Raw genomic sequence first — 16,349 nt, 5'->3', positions numbered from 1 at the left:
AAAACAGAGTTCACGTAAAAGCAATGATCATTCTTTGGGAAGTTTATCACAGGATCACATCAACTCACCTTAACATTGTCTATCTCCTGGCCCTTTGATAGCTCTTTCAGGACAGTCATGCTTTTGGGTGATCTCGTCATTCATAATGAAAGTGTTACACTTCAGTTTTCCTACTAATAAAGCAGTTAGAATTATTATCTGGAAATCCATTTTCTTCCAATGAATAATGTATTTAGACATTTTGAAGAAATAATTACCTGGTGAAAGTTTTATGGATAGTTATAAGTTTGGGGTTGTTTGGTGGTTTTTTTTTTACTCAATTTTCTCTGTTTTGCTTTTAAGGTTTTTGTTTCAAAAACAAAAACTTGTTATGTGGGATCACATGGGATAAGCTGATCTCAAAGTGGGTGAAAGGATCTTTGAACAGGAGATAGCAGGGCTCATTCATAGAGCTTTAAACCAGATTTGAAAGGGAAAAGGGATAAAACCAAGTTCACTAGAGATAAGCCTGAGGGGAGCACGTCAATGTGTGAGGGATGGTGAAGAACGACGTCCTTCGGCCTGCCATCTCAGTGAAGGTAGGGGATAGAGATCTATATGGCAGCAAAGACATAAGGGTTATTGATGTGTTAGAAACCATGGAGGCACCTGAGAATGGTCATGTAGGAATTAGGGCTTCTTCCCCCCAAAAATGGAAGGATCAATAGCCCAGGTGAAGTTCATCTATACCAATGCATGCCACATAGGTAAGAAACAAGAGGAGCTGGAAGGCATTGTGTCCAGGAGGTTCCTGGTGTGTGTGGAAGATAACTTCCTGACACAATTGGTGAGTGAGCCAGTTAGGGAAGGCATCCTGCTGGACCTGCTGCTTATGAACAGAGAAAGACTTGTGAGTAATGTGATTGTTGGGGACTGACTTGGGCATAGCAGTCACAAAAGCATAGTTTTCACTTCTCAGAGAAGAAAGGAGGGGGTCAGCAGAACTGCCACCTTAGACTTGCAGTGGGCAGACTTTGGCCTCTTCAGGAGCCTGTTTGACAGGCTTCCTTACGAGGCAGTCCTGAAGGGCAAAAGAGTCCAGGAAATCCGAACATTCTTCAAGAACAAAATCTTAAAGACCAGGAGCAGGCTGTCCCCATGTGCTGAAAGACGAGCCAACCGGCCTAGCTGAACAGAGAGATTTGGCTGGAACTCAGGGGGAAAAAATGAGAGTTTATGACCTTTGGAAGAAGGGGCAGGCAGCTCAGGAGGACTACAGGGAGGTAAGGTTATTCAGGGAGAAAATTAGAAGGGCCAAAGCCCAACTAGAACTTAATCTGGCTACCGCCGTGAAAGACAATAAAAATGTTTCTTTAAATACAGTAACAACAAAAGGAGGGCTAAGAAGAATCTCCATCTTTTATTGCATGTGGGGGAAAATACAGTGAGAAGGGATGACAAAAAGGCTTAGGTATTTGATGCCTTCTTTGCCTCAGCCTTTAGTAGTAAGACCAGACGTTCTTGGGGGCAGCCAGGCCCCTGAGCCAGAAGACAGGTACAGGAGGCAGAATTAAACCCCTATAATCCAACAGGAAGTGGTCAGCAAACCTGATACACCCCTTAGACACACACAAGTTTATGAGGCCAAATGAGATCCACCCAAGGGTATAGAGAGAGCTGGTGGAAGTGGACACTGAGTCACTTCCAGTCACTTAGCAGCAGTCCTGGCTAACCAGGAAGCTCCCAGCTGGCTGGAGTTAGCAAATGTGATGCCTGTGCAAAAGGGCCAGAAGCAGGATCCAGGGAACTAGAGGCCTGTCAGTCTGACCTTGGTGCTGGGGAAGGTTGTGAAGCAGATTATCTTGAGTGCCATCACATACATGTACAGGACAACCAGGCGATCAAGCCAAGTCAGCACAGGGCACAGGCTCATGAAAGAAAGATCCTGCTTGACTAACCTGATCTTCTATGACAAAGTAACCCACTTAGTAGGATGATGTAAAGACTGTGGATGTTGTTTACCTAGACTTTAGTAAAGCTTTCGACCCTCTTTCCCACAGCATTCTCCTGGAGAAACTGGCTGCTCATGGCTTCATGTACAGGTGTAAAAAACTGACTGGATGTCCAAGCCCGAAGACTGGTAGTTAATGGAATAAAATCCAGCTGGTAGCCAGTCACAAGCTCAGTACTGGGCCAGTTCTGTTTAATATCTTTATCAATTATCTGATTGAGGAGATCAGGGGCACCCTCAGTAAGTTTGCAGATGACACCAGGTTGGGTAGGAGTGTTGATCTGCTGGAGGACAGGAAGGCTCTGCAGAGGGATCTGTACAGGCTGCATCAATGGGCAGTGGCCAATGGTATGAGGTTCAACAAGGCAAAGTGCAGGGTCCTGCACTTGGACCACAACAACCCCACAGCAATGCTACAGGCTTGGGGAAGAGTGACTGGAAAGCTGCTCGGTGGAAAAGGACCTGGGAGTGCTGATTAATGGAGCCTAAAATGATCCAGCTTGTGCCCAGTCAGCCAAGAAGGCCAATGGCATCCTGGCCTCTATCAGCAATAGTGTGGCCAGGAGGGCCAGGGCAGTGATCATCCCCCTGTACTGGGCACTGGTGAGGCCGCACTTCAAATCTTGTGTTCAGTTTTGGGCCCCTCGCTACAAGAAGCTGAAAGAGGTAAGATTAAGCTGAAAGAGCGTAAATTTTAATTAGAAAGCTTTAAGCAACCTGGTCTAGTGGAATGTGTCCATGCCTATGGCAGGGGGATTGGAACTAGATGGTCTATAAGGTCTCTTCCAACCTATATCATTCTATGATTCTATGATTTCTCGTTGTCCTGTATCTTGTTACTTGGGAGAAGAAACCAACACTCACCTTACTACAACCTCTTCTCAGGGAGTTGTGGAGAGTGGTAAGTTCTCCTCTAAGCTGCCTTTGTTCTATGCTAAACAGCCCTATTTCCCTTAGCCCTTTACCTGATTTGTTACTGTTCATTGGACATGCTCCAGCACCTCAATGTCTTTCTTCATTATAGAATCATCATAAAATGGTTTGGGTTGGAAGGATCATCTAGTTCCAAGGAGGGACACCTCCTACTAGACCAGGTTGCACCAAGCCCTGTTCAGCCTGGCCTTGAACACTTCCAGGGATGCGGCAGCCACAGCTTCTCTGGGAAACCTGTTCCAGTGTCTCACCACCCTCACAGTGAAGATTTTTTTCCTAATATCTAATATACGTCTCCTCTCTTTCAGTTTAAAGCCATTTCCGCTTGCTCTGTCACTACATCCTCTTGTAAAAAGTCCTTCTCCAGATTTCTTGTGTGCCCTCCTTAAGTACTGGAAGGCTGCTCTAAGGTCTCCCCTGAGCCTTCTCCAGGCTGAACAAGCCCAACACTTGATCCTGTCTTCATCTTCGTGGCCTCAAGTTGCACCAGGGGAGGTTTAGATTGGATATTAGAAGGAATTTCTTCACCAAAAGGGCTGTCAAGCATTGGAATAGGCTGCCCAGGTCAATGATGGAGTCACCATGCGTGGAGGTATTTAAAAGATGTGTAGATGTGGCATTTAGGGCATAGTTTAGTGGTGGACATGGCATTGCTAGGTTAATGTTTGGGGTTGATGATCTTAAAGGTCTTCTCCAACCTGAAATGATTCTATGACTCTATCATGGTATTTCATTAAAAAAAAAAAAAAAAAAAAAGAAAAAATTTCCTTGGGGTTCAGTTTCTTCATAAACTCACAACTTGTTGTTTGGGCCTTTTTAATATCTTTCATATCCATTTAGCTGAGTTACCTGCTATCACTTCAAATATTCATGATTTAAAATTTGGTAGATATAGTGAAGGGAAGTAAAGTCATTGTTAGGGATGAGCTCTATTATTTAAGAGCTCATCTTAAATCACTTATAAGACTACTGGAAAAACATGAGAGTGCATGGCATTCTTTGAAAGCAAATAATTTTATATGGTAGAAGAAAAGCTTTTTGACATATGTTTGTTTGATTTCTGGAAAGGTAAATAGATAAACTAGTAGAAATTTTCAAGAGGAAGGGAAAGGGGTTCTTGGAGGGCTTTCCCCCCGCTCCTATGACATTTGCTTTATGTCCTTAATGGGTTTTTTGAATTGTCTTTTCATTAGAAATGCCATAATCCCTTAATTTTGTTTTTGTGCTGAGGAACTATGCTTTTCCCTGGAAGGTTTTCTACAGAACAGCAGGTCAGCATTGTGATACATGCTAACGTTAAATTGTTAATGAACCAAGAGTTAATTTTCATCAGTCAAGAATGACATCCTCAACTAATGTCATTGGAAAAATAAAGGTAATTTTGAGGTTGTCAAATCTAACCGCTTCCAGATTCCTGTCTGTTTGATCAATGGAATCATAATGGAATCCATAATCAATGGAAAGTCATATGCCAAAATACCATGCAGTGGTATCTCAGATATGAAAGTGTGAGATATAATAATCACTAAGCACTAATGGCAGCAATATATATAGCATGACATACAAAGTGTTGGCACTATTGAGTTTAATCCACTAAGTGTGAATCCTCTTAGAGAGTTACAAGCTCCATCTGTACAATCAATTTTATCACATGGCTCTAACAAGTAATTTTTTCCTTCACGTTTCTTTGCTGACATACTTTGAAGGTAACTTAGATCGTTAGTGAAACCTGTAGTATCTTCAGAATTGATAAAATATCCATAAAGACATTGAAAACAAGCCATAGTTCTGTAAAACTGCTGTTGGGTGGAGTTGTTTGTTTCCTTGGCTGGAGGGTAAAGATCCCAAAGAAATGGTGCTTGGTTTGCTTTCACTTCTTAGAGTATCACAACTGTCACAGATCTGCATTACTTAACAACAACAAAAAACAAACAAACAAAAAAAAAAAGTTGACTATTTTATTTCAGCTTTATTTTCTTTAGAAACCATGAACGAGAAACACAGTTCACAGAACCGAGAAAATAAAAGCTAAGGCTTCACATCACTGAGGACCATTGGAAGAATTTTATGATTGCCCTATAGATCTATAAATTGTAATGGTCTTCAGTTAATTTAGAGTATATCACATTTAAGCTTAAGCAAGGATACATATTTTGCTGAGCGTCTTTACCTGAAGAAAAGAGGTAGCACTGTCGTGGTGAAACTTTGACTTGAGTGTTGGACGAATTGCCTAGCTCTTCTTTTTTTTTCGGTTTGGTTTGGGTTTTTTTAAATAGAAAAGCCAAGCTTGCCCTGCCATTTAAAAAATGTTCTTTGAGGATCTATTTGTATATAATCAATAAGCCTGAAAATGTCCACTTTTTACTGTAGAATACTACAGCCATGTAGTATGCTGATGGGTAAATGATCATTTGATCATTCACCAGCTTAGTTTTGTAAAATCCACCTGTGTTCTGATGTCAAATACTACATAACAATGTGATAAGGTCCTAAATAAGGATAAAGAACTGATTGTTTTCAGATGGAGGTGTGCTTAGAATGGTCTTAAAACTTGAATGTATTTTTGTATTAAATATAGATTCTTAGAAATTATAAATACAAAATTGAAAATCATATGAAATTAAAGTACATCTGGAGCATATAGAGAAACATGGTTTCCTACGTCTATTAGAGTGATACAGTTTTTGTCTGTGCTTTGACATAGTTCATTAATGATGGAAGAAAATGCTGATATCTGCCTTGATCTGGGGGGTTGGCAATGGGAGGCTGTAATACAGTCCATTATTTTTGTGGAGCAGTATTCCAGGTTCTCATAAATGGAGTCTTTGCAGCTTAATGCTGAAGTTTTCAGGAACTTTTATCTTAGTAATTTTTCTTTAAATAATACAGTGATAATCAGATTTCTGTTTGAAGAGGAAAAGAAAATATTCATCATAAGGGCTTTTAAGTCAGTATAAAGCTAGTGGCAGAATCCACCAGAAAAAAATGCCTTTACTGTTTGCTCTTTTTCTGGTTCCAGAGGGATCCAAATCTATTCTGTGGGCCACATTAGAAAACTCTTTAGTTGTGCAAGAAATTTTCCCTTCAAAATTCAAGGGTATTCTACCTGTTTCTTACATAGTCCAGTGTCAGCCTTCCCTGAGCTTGAGCCTGCTCTTGTTCCACCAGTAGTTCTCCAAGCAGGCTTCCTAAATGCACTTATAAGTCCACGTGTCCTAACAAAATAAACTAATTTCACTGGGACATTAAGATTTTTAAATCATTATGTGGGACACAATGTTTCATCAGTTCATCCAAGAAGGAAACTGGGGAACTGAGCCTGGGTTTCAAATACAAAGAATTTGCTATTTCTGAGCTGAGTCCAGTGAGTCTGCTGAGATTGAAGCCTTTCAAACCCCAGTATTGACTCAGAGTAAATGAGTAATGATACTCTCAAGTATAGATTTTTATATAGTCCTAGAAAAAAAAAAAAAAAAATTTGTTTTTGTTTCATTAATAATCATATTTCACCAAATTCTACATGTCTTTCCTCAACCAAATTTTACTTGTAAACTTTCAATTGTTTCTTGTCTTGTTACCAAAGGCAGCTTCACATCATTCACCAAACAACTGAATTGTTCTGCATGGGAAGCTAACTAGGATTTTTTTTTGTTTGTTTTTAAAAAAAAGGAAGAGAAAATAAAGGTCTAGATTCCTAAGATAAGGTGATGAGGGTTTCCTCCATAGGATCCTTATCTCTAGCCCAACTTGTCTAAGGTGAGCTGTGACTCTGTCTGTCTCGCTTTAAAGTCTCATGTTTTTGAACTTTCATTCAGTAGCAATTCTTGTAGAAAGAAGAGCTAGAAGGAAAAAGGGGGGAGGGTGAAAGCAATAGGGACAACACAAACTTGCTAAACTTAGGAGACCAACAGGAGAATTTTTTCAGCTAAGCTTAGCACAAGTTCTGAATTTTAAATTTGGCATACTGAGGTATTGGGTGTGTCAGAAATGAGAGAGGCAGAAACACCTTCCTGGAAATGATGCATGGGAGACCTCAGACTCCATCTTAGGTATGGATCCATTAGACCCTCTTTTTTTATTACTTATGCTATTCATAAATGCTTTTATTAAAACAAAAAAGTTCTGAAATAAACTGCAAATTGTTTGCTTTATTTAGGTAACTTTTAGAATATTGCTAAACTCAGTACAAAATCTTTGTTGAAAACAGATGCACCTCTTTATATCTTACCTGCCTTCAGAAGTAAAACTCATAAAAATACAAGTTGCAGAAAAAAGATTACAATCATGTCAGCAAATATGCATCCTGTTGCTCAATTCTGATTGCTTGCTATCCTTGTTTCACACTCACTTTATGAAAAGATTGAAACCGCTTAAATGCTGGAACTGATGAACCTATACATAAATGATTAGGAATGCTTTGCTAATAATTTCCAGTAGGACTCATCACTGAGTTTCATTACAAGCACATTGCTCTCCACTTTGAATGCTACTTAGACTTGTAAAACCTTTTTATTGAACAATCCCATTTATTCTTGAAAATAAATTGTCCAAGTCAATTCTGTTAATATTGTCACAGATGAGGTTTTTCACTGTGGATTGTATCAGCCTCTGCAGTGATTGCCTATTGTCTTGGCAGAAAGATGCATTTTGAACATTACTGTCTGCCAGTGACAATTTTTCCCTTAATTTAGGAATTCCTACTTCTTATGAAAGCCAGCTGGAAGCAGCTAATGCATTACAGCAACTTCCTCAGCTGTTGGCCCTGGGAATATGTATTCTCTCCAAAATATATATCTTTGGCAGGGAATAGAAAGAAGGAATCTTGGGTAACGGGTGTGCATGCCAAGTATAGGGATTGTTATATTTAACGCCTAGGTTTCTGTCCTTGAAATTATGTCTAGAAGAAGTTCAAAAGTAGGACAAAATTCAAACAGCGTGGACAGATTTTTTGAAAGAAAGAAAAAAATTCAAAAAACATAGCTGTTAACTATATTTATCCAGGAATTTTTTGTAATCTTTAACAGGAATGTTTTACATGTCTTGCTGCTTGAACTGCTTTACAGTACCTGTAGGATTGTGTCCAAAATGCACAGATTAACAGCCTCATAAAAAAACCTCTGGCTGCGTATTAGAACATTTAGTCTAAACCTACAAACAGAGTTGTCCTATGGGAAATTTTGCTAATCAGCTATATGGCCTGAAAGTGTAGGTCATCTGAACAGTCAGGAGTAAAATGTAATTAACCACCAAAAAGAAAGTATAGTATATGCAAGAGTGACATTTGGGAGGTGGAGGGGGTGGGAATAATTATAGAATCATAGAATAGTTTGGGTTGGAAGGGATCTTAAAGATCACCCGGTTCCAAATCCCTGCGTGGGCAGGGACACCTTCCTTTAGACCAGGTTGCTCAAAGCCCCGTCCAGCCTAGCCTTGAACACTGCCAGGGATGGGGCAGCCACAGCTTCTCTGATCTGCTGAATTGATGCAAGTTGCTACAGATTGGAGTGGACATTTTCTGTAAATTTTATGTATGTAAACTTTATATATAAAATCATAGAAAATACAAGCAGTTTTGACAGATAGATTGCTTTCTGATTAAATTCACTGCTTAATATGTAAAAATAAAAGTATTTTTTGTTTCCTGTAAGTTGAAAGCTTTGTTACAGTTCTAAACTTGAAAACTCCGTAAGTGTTCAGCAACTATGCAGCTTTAGCTACATACCACAAGTGCTACCTAAAATGTGACAACTATACATCCAGTGAGAGGCATTTGCCTCAGGATGAGTATTTTCAGTGAGAGAAAACCAAAAGTGAGGCAGCCTTAGGAAACAGTTTTGAAAGAATGTGCTTCAGCTAGAATGTACAGATGCATATGAAGTAAAATGACCATCAAAATGAGGGTTGCTCTTGAGTTCCATCTAGCTGGTTTGCAGAGTTGAGATGTTTCCTAGTGAAACTGGACCAAGTCCATAGCTCTGCAGAGTGAAAAAGAAAAATATTATGATGCCTTTTATCCTCCAATAATCAGTGACTGCTCTCAGTTATACCAGCAGTTGGCTGATGTGCGTGCAGCACAAATTCAGGTTTAAGACCACTTCATGAAGACAAAGATGTATCTCACTGTCTGTGTAGCGAGCAAATGCACTACTAAATGCCATACCTGAAGTGTTTTTTCCCTATGTCATACTACCTTGAATGTGAGATAATATAGATGTGGTTTGGTTTTTTTTCTGTCTTCCAATCAGTAGCATTTTCAATTCTGAAGTCAGACACTGCTGCTGCTGCTGATGTGTGAAGAGGAAAGAACACAGCTTGACTGTCAGATTCCTGGTTGATTTTAAAACACTAGTGGTTTACAAAAACCTCTTTATTTGTAAACTGATCAGGCTGGCTGTGAAAGTTTTTATTGTAAATCACAGTGTGGTAGCCCTGCCTCCTCACAGTTTTCCCCAAATATCTCACGAGACTTAATAAATGTTCTCAGTTTTCTAAAATTAGAATAAATACAAAGTTAAAAAATAGTACATTTCTGTAAAAAAATATAAACAGGAGGTGAATTTCTTTATTTCCTACCTTGCCACATATTTGCTATATGAACTAAGACATTTTATTTTGTCATCATTTGGTGTCATTTTCTTTGTCTAAAGTTGAGATGTTAATAAGTAGATCATGCAAGACTAATATTAGTTGTTAGCAAGATGTATACATCGTAGAATAGAAAACTATATTTTAATGCTTCATAGTGCTCTTAGAAATATCTCAGAAAGGACAGTAGCAGCTCAGTCATTCAAGGAATGTCAATTCACCGATTACAATTTTAATACCAAAATCTTGCCAAATTCTGTATAGAAACTAGAAACTCAGGGCCTAATCACTGATTAGCTGAGAGACAGCCTGTTTGTTGCATATTGTCTCAGTTGCAGTCATGAGAAGCTTCTGGAGCAGAGTTTATTTAATAGAAGATGTGCCTGTTACTATAGTGCTCTCCACAAAGGCATCTGCAAGCATGAACTGTTATGCATTATGAATTAGCAGATAAACCTTTGGAGCCTGTTTTGTCAGCAGAGATCTAGCGTTTTTAAATCCCATTTTCCCTTCCAGTACTCCCAATGGCGAGGTCACACCTATTCATTTTAGGATAACCAAAGGTTAAGGACAAATAAATTATTTTCAGGAAATCTTATGTACCAGATCCACCTGCCTGTCCTATTCTCTTTCTCTGTAACTGATAAAATATACATACATACTCCAAACTCACACATGCTCTGACTTTGGTTAATAAACATGCAAGATTTTTACTGAATGGAAAAAAAAAGCCAATACTTTGTACAAAATCACTCTAAGTGAAGATCATTATGATAATCTTTAAAGATTATCTTTGTCTTATTATTTTAAACGTATTATCTTCAGCATATTACTTTCATATTTCCTTCATTCTTCGGTGTTGAATTTTTCAGGTTGCTTTGTTGGGGATTTTTTGTTCTTTTTTGGTTTGGGGGGAGAGGTTACTTATTTATTTTTCTATTCCATTGTCTCACTTGCTATTACATTAAAATATTCCAAAGAGAAACCTCTCTGAAATTATGGAGAGAGGAAACTAAGAAGTGGCTGGAATTTTGGCAAGATTATAAGATTTGGCAAGATAAATATATTATCGATGTTCTGGCTGCTACTTGTCATTAAATTTGTGTATACATATTTGTGATTATACATATTTACCATTTGCATAATCTTGGTCATTATAGGAAATCAAATTATTTTTAACTGTACCAGGAAAAGGCAGACAATTCAGAAAAAGAAATTCCATTCAGAGACTTTTTCTCATGCCATTTAAAAGCAATATACTAAATTCAAATTTGATGACAGACTTCTACTGTGAAAAGAATTCAGCTGTATTCCCTCCTGTAAACAGCGTATTTATTCATATGTTAAACTGTGGTTGCTATTGAATACATAATTACGTATTCATAATTGAATATCTTCACATGCCTTGGCTCATGCAGGCTGTATCTGATTAACTTTGCAAGAAATTATAGCTCTTTCTTGACTTTATGGAGTTATTACTGATATACATCACTGAAAACAGAAGCAAAATCAAGTCTACTTGTCTGTGTAGAATGCTAGTGTTCGATTTCATGTAGTTACAAGTTGAACTATGCTTTGGGCCTTATTCAGTCCCTTGTGAAAACACCCTTCAAGCGTATATCGTAGTGTCATACCTTCCTTGGAGTGTCATGAGTCCAGAACACATAAGTCTAACTTCTTTTGATGTATATATTTGGGTACAAGCCATCTATTGACCATTTGGCATGTGTCCATGTAACAGTGTTTAAAATATCAATCAAAAGCATATAAATAAACAAAGCTAAAGGGTAAAAACCCCTTTAGCGTTTCCTACACTCAAAATTCATTCTTTCTTTGCAGAAAACTATATTTTTCCATCTCCACCTTGGGACATGATGGTTAGCAAACCTTTTTTGTTATAGCACCCCCTCCTTGTTTTTCTCATTTCAGTATCTTTTCAGGTGTTACTTGAAGCCTCCCAAGGAAATCTATTCTGAATATTTATGTAATTAAGATTTTTTTAGATAAAAATATTTTCAGGATTGTGTGGATGGTAGCAGCATAAATGTTCAGACAGTGTTCATATCATTCATTGCAAGCAATTTATTACTATTTGAAGATGTCCCCTATAGTAAATTTCTCCAAAACTTGATGAAATTTGTGAGTACTTGAGTCAAAATCGTTAGCAAGTAGCAATTTGTAGTTAAAGTAATAGAACATATATCAATGGACACAAAAGTAATTCAGGTCCTGTGAAATTTTGATCACAAAAGAACAGTGAAGGACAGTGATCACAAAATACAGTATCACAAAATACAGTGATCATTATTTTGTTGGTTTGGAATAGGTTTTGTATGCATCTGTACACCACTGTCCAAGTTTTCATTTTATATATTAAGTTCCTGTGGTAGAATTTGAATGTTACCCCCATTACAGTGCTCAGCTGATACATTTTCTCATCTCATTCTCTGTGGCGACAAGATGAGAAGATTAATTAAAGGCCAGTCAGCATATGTCACGTGTTGCATTTGTGGGATGCACATGAAAACATGAAGATGTGACATGAAGACAGAAGGCATATACTGTTCAGTAGAAAGAGCACTTCTGCACTGGCAGGAGTAATGGCTTAATTAAAAATGCTTCTCTCCATCAGTGTCATTGCACATTATATTTTCCTCAGTCTCTTTCACCTCTAATAGTAAATTAGGATATGGATATAGGAGAACAGGCCCTGCTCCTTTCAGGCACATTGCTTTGTTTTGGTTTCATCATAGGCTCCACAGAATGGACTTTTACAGCGAAGGATGCTAGAATCAGTCCTTCACTTAATATTTCTGAATTATTTGTGCTTTTTTGATTTTCATTTAGGTAATAGAATGGAAGCATAAATCTTGGAAAGCTGACAACAGAAGGAGCAGCCATTGATTTCACCTCGTCTGGAATTTCACCTTTATGTTTACAGGCAATAACTTTCCAATGAACATATGTCTTCTGTGTGTTCCAGTGCTCCATTACCTGTGGCAAAGGGATGCAGTCCCGAGTCATCCAGTGTATGCACAAGATCACAGGAAAGCATGGCAATGAATGCTTTTCCTCAGAAAAGCCTGCAGCCTACAGACCCTGTCACCTCCACCCCTGCAATGAGAAAATTAATGTTAACACAATAACATCACCCAGGTTAGGTAAGCAGTCAAAATGATTCATTCCCTCTGGAAATCTGGTTTTAGTTCTTTCTCCCCACAGAGTAAAGATTATCCTAGTTTAGAAACAGACGGCTAGGACTCAGGAGATGTAAATGCTATGCAGAAACTTGTCTCTCTGCCTCAGTTTTCCAGTGTGTACATCAGAGACTGTACCTCATAATGATGAAGGGTTTTGTTATCCAAGGAAGAACCATGTTATGGATAAAAACATCATAAATGAAAATATGTTTATATTAGAGAGATTATAAGCATTATATAAGTTTATATATCTATGATTTAAATTTTATATATAATTTATATATATTTTTATATATAATATATATATTACATACATTATAAATTATATAAGATGTTATAACCATATTATATTTGGTTTTATATATATATTTGTCCACTTAATTTTATCAAACTCATCTAAAGTAAGAAATTATTTTCTCTTTTAAGATGGGCAAAGTATGCTCTCATGATACTTGTGAGATCAAGGAGGCCATTATTTGTTCCTTAGATATGAATAGCTCTTTCCACTTGTCTTTAGTTCAAATGCCTTCAATCTATGCCTGATGGATTAGAATGTGTGAAGGAAAATTAGTAACATGAAGACATTTGCTGTTCCTGGAGGAACTCAGCTTGCTGTTGGTTTCAAAGAAATTGTATTACTGCATGACTACAGAACTGTTAATTCTGTTGTTATTTCCTAGTGTGTTGTTGATGATGGTCTTACTATTAGCTCCCCACACTGTTCATCTGCTCCTTAGGCACAACTTTCGAAATATTCAAAGGCTTGCTGTAAGACAGCATGCCCTTTCCAGCTGATTTTCCAGAGCTCTTGTTAAGAGAAATCCCCCTGTCAAATAGATTACTCCCGCAAGGAAAGCAAGTCTGACATTTCAGGCTGTGTGTAATACTTCTTTTAAGTTAAGTCAGTGAACCCTATTTTCTTTGAATTTTTTAATCTTCAAACATTTCTGTGTAGTAGTTATTGTTTCAGCTTGTTGGATGAGATCGCAGCTGTTGCTTATGGCCCTCTCCTCTGCTATTTCACTATTGGTTTAAGGTCACCCTTTGTAATTTATCTTTCTTAGTTCAACCAATCTCTTAGAATCAAGAGGCCATTGCTCTATCACTGATGCTTTCTCTATGGTGAGCTATAAGCATCTTTGTGTTACAGACTAAAGCAAATCACAGGGTTTCACAGAAAAAAATACAGCTTCAGATTCATTAAAATTTGGCATAATATGAAGTGCACAAAAAAAAAAAAAGTTTTGGCTATGCTGCCGTCGTAGAATGGATTATGAAGCATTGATGTCAGTAATCTACAGGTCAACCTCATCCAGCAGGAGTCAGATTCCAATCCAGTAGAAATATTAACATCTCCAAAATACATAGTGCAGTGCTTCTCTTGAATATGATTATTTTGGCCTCCAGTTAAATTACTATTATGCAGAATAGATCCTCTGGATTGGGGCGTAGAGCTAGCAAAAGCTGATGTGGATTACTCCATCTCTACTCTTTCATGAGTACACTCAGTTTTTTCTCTTTCCTTTCTATTAAAAAAGGAGAGTAACTCAGATCTTCTGTGTTTTTTTCAGTTCAGTGTTTATGATGATTTTTGGATGATATCTGTTTCTTATGCCCTATTTTTCACTGTTTTCCCATGTTAATTCCATGTATGCACTACAGTTTAAGTAACAGAATGTGCAAAATATCCAAATTTGGTACCAAGGTCCTTCTATAATAACCACTGTAAAAGGCTTTTGTAAGCAAAACAGGTGGATAATGAACAGATGACTTCACAAGAAGACAACACAATGAAAATATGCCTGTTTTGTACAACAGGCATACAAAGGAGTCAGGCTTCTGAATCAGAATGTTTATCACTGCTACAGAGAACTGAATAGTTATAACAACCATGGGAGGTAGGCTAAACCAAGTGGTGCCTTTTCAGGCTAGTGTGGTATCCCTGTCATTTTAGAAGTTTTCTGAAGAACAGTTCAGTAGCCAGGATACCCAGTCAGAAAGCAGCAACAGACTACTCATAGAGCAACCAGAATAACTGGGTGAAGACATGAAAGGCCTGAAAGTAAGGATTAATAGCCTGGCTTTGGCATGGAGGTGGAAAGATCCATTAGAGTAATTAAAAACAGAATGATACAATCAGACTTATGTAGCAGAAGGCAATAAAAAAACACCAACAACATTTTGAATGTACTTTGAGTGAACAGAAAAAGGTAAGGAATGAACAATGTTTGTGCATTTAGGCCTGGACAAGCATATTTACCAACATATCAACTGTGATTGACTCCACACTAAGTTCTGTTATTGTAGATAAAATGGATTTGCATTAGAAATGTACAATGGGACTTGCTGTCTTCAAACCTTTTAAAAGTGCCTCATACTGTGGTATCTGTAGTGTTCAAAATAGCAAGACAATATGTTTCTGGTCCTTTGATCAAAAAAGCCAGACAAAACTAAAGGTCTGGTAGATTATTTCACTTACAAAGAAAGATGATGTAAGACATCATGTAGTTTTGTTCAGTTTCCATTTATGACAACATGACACAAGGACTTGATTTCTTGAGTAAAAGCTGATCAGAAAACCAACAGCAATCTCCATGCCTTAATTCCTACATTTCCCTACCTGCTTCTGATTAAAAAGGAAATATCCTCCTTGTAGGAGTCATTGAGAACCCCATTTTGGTATTATTCAGGCTGAGGCTTCCTATTTTTCCAGTGGCAACTTCTGTCTCAGGCTGAGGGCTGTTTCAGTTGGAGATACTGCTTCATGCATTTTGTTGGACCTGGCTCTACAGCTCCCATGTAGCCCTGGTCTCAACCCCTACCTGCCTCTGTATAGGGCAGAAGGATGGACTTCATCCTCTCAAGAGGAGACAGCTGCATGACATCAAACCAATTAACTTCCATGTAACTAAATCCAATTTAGAAATTAAGCTGGCTTTAAAAAAAATTAATGTTGAAAATATTTACAGCCAGAGTAATTTTTTTTTGTCTTTCTTTTGTGGAATATCTACATCTGTCCTCCTTTCCATTTCCCAGGTTCACTTCTGGTGACCTTGTCACCTTTGCTACCCGATTCTTCACTGATAAACCTACCAGTAATGTGTATTTTACTTTGCTGTTATTGTTCTTTCGCAGCTGCTTTAACGTTCAAGTGCCTGGGAGACCAGTGGCCTGTGTACTGCAGGGTGATAAGAGAGAAGAACCTCTGTCAAGACATGAGGTGGTATCAGCGGTGCTGTGAGACGTGCAGGGACTTTTATGCGCAAAAAATGCAACAAAAGAGTTGACCTCTGTCAGGCTGGCTGGCTCTCAGCTCTTTGCAGTCTTACTATTTATAAACACACACACACACGTACACACACCCACGCTTCTTCAGACCAAATATCATCAGATTACATATAATTTAATCAAATTAATTTATTTTTGCCTGCCAGACATCCTTAATTGTTTTGGTTAGACAGCAAACTTGTTTTAACCTCTGACATTTTTGTACTTAATTTTTATATGAACAATTTTGGATACATTTATCAGAATTTTTAAAAAATAGTAACTAGTATTTTAAATGTTTATTTTCAGTAGGGTCGCCTCTCTGTTGCCAAAACAAAGTCATGTTATCTTGAATTTATTTTAATTTAGCTGAA

The 16,349-nt window shown here is 37.8% G+C and overlaps 1 protein-coding gene across 1 annotated transcript in view; it reads left to right on the top strand.

Annotated features, from left to right (window-relative positions):
* The window catches only part of ADAMTS19 (ADAM metallopeptidase with thrombospondin type 1 motif 19), a gene marked incomplete at both ends in the record, with an annotated part of 154,936 nt that extends 138,941 nt beyond the window's left edge, over nucleotides 1-15,995 (top strand). Inside the window, 2 exons of the mRNA XM_080636600.1 lie at nucleotides 12,492-12,669; nucleotides 15,844-15,995. Of these exons, the coding sequence (XP_080492726.1) occupies nucleotides 12,492-12,669; nucleotides 15,844-15,995 (330 nt within the window). The remainder of the gene's footprint in view (nucleotides 1-12,491; nucleotides 12,670-15,843) is intronic.
* Between the last annotated feature and the right edge of the window lie 354 nt (nucleotides 15,996-16,349).

This window comes from Psittacula echo (genome assembly GCF_963264785.1).
Source record: "Psittacula echo genome assembly, chromosome: Z".
Taxonomy (NCBI): Eukaryota; Metazoa; Chordata; class Aves; order Psittaciformes; family Psittacidae; genus Psittacula; species Psittacula echo.
This window is presented reverse-complemented; position numbering and strand designations above follow the sequence as displayed.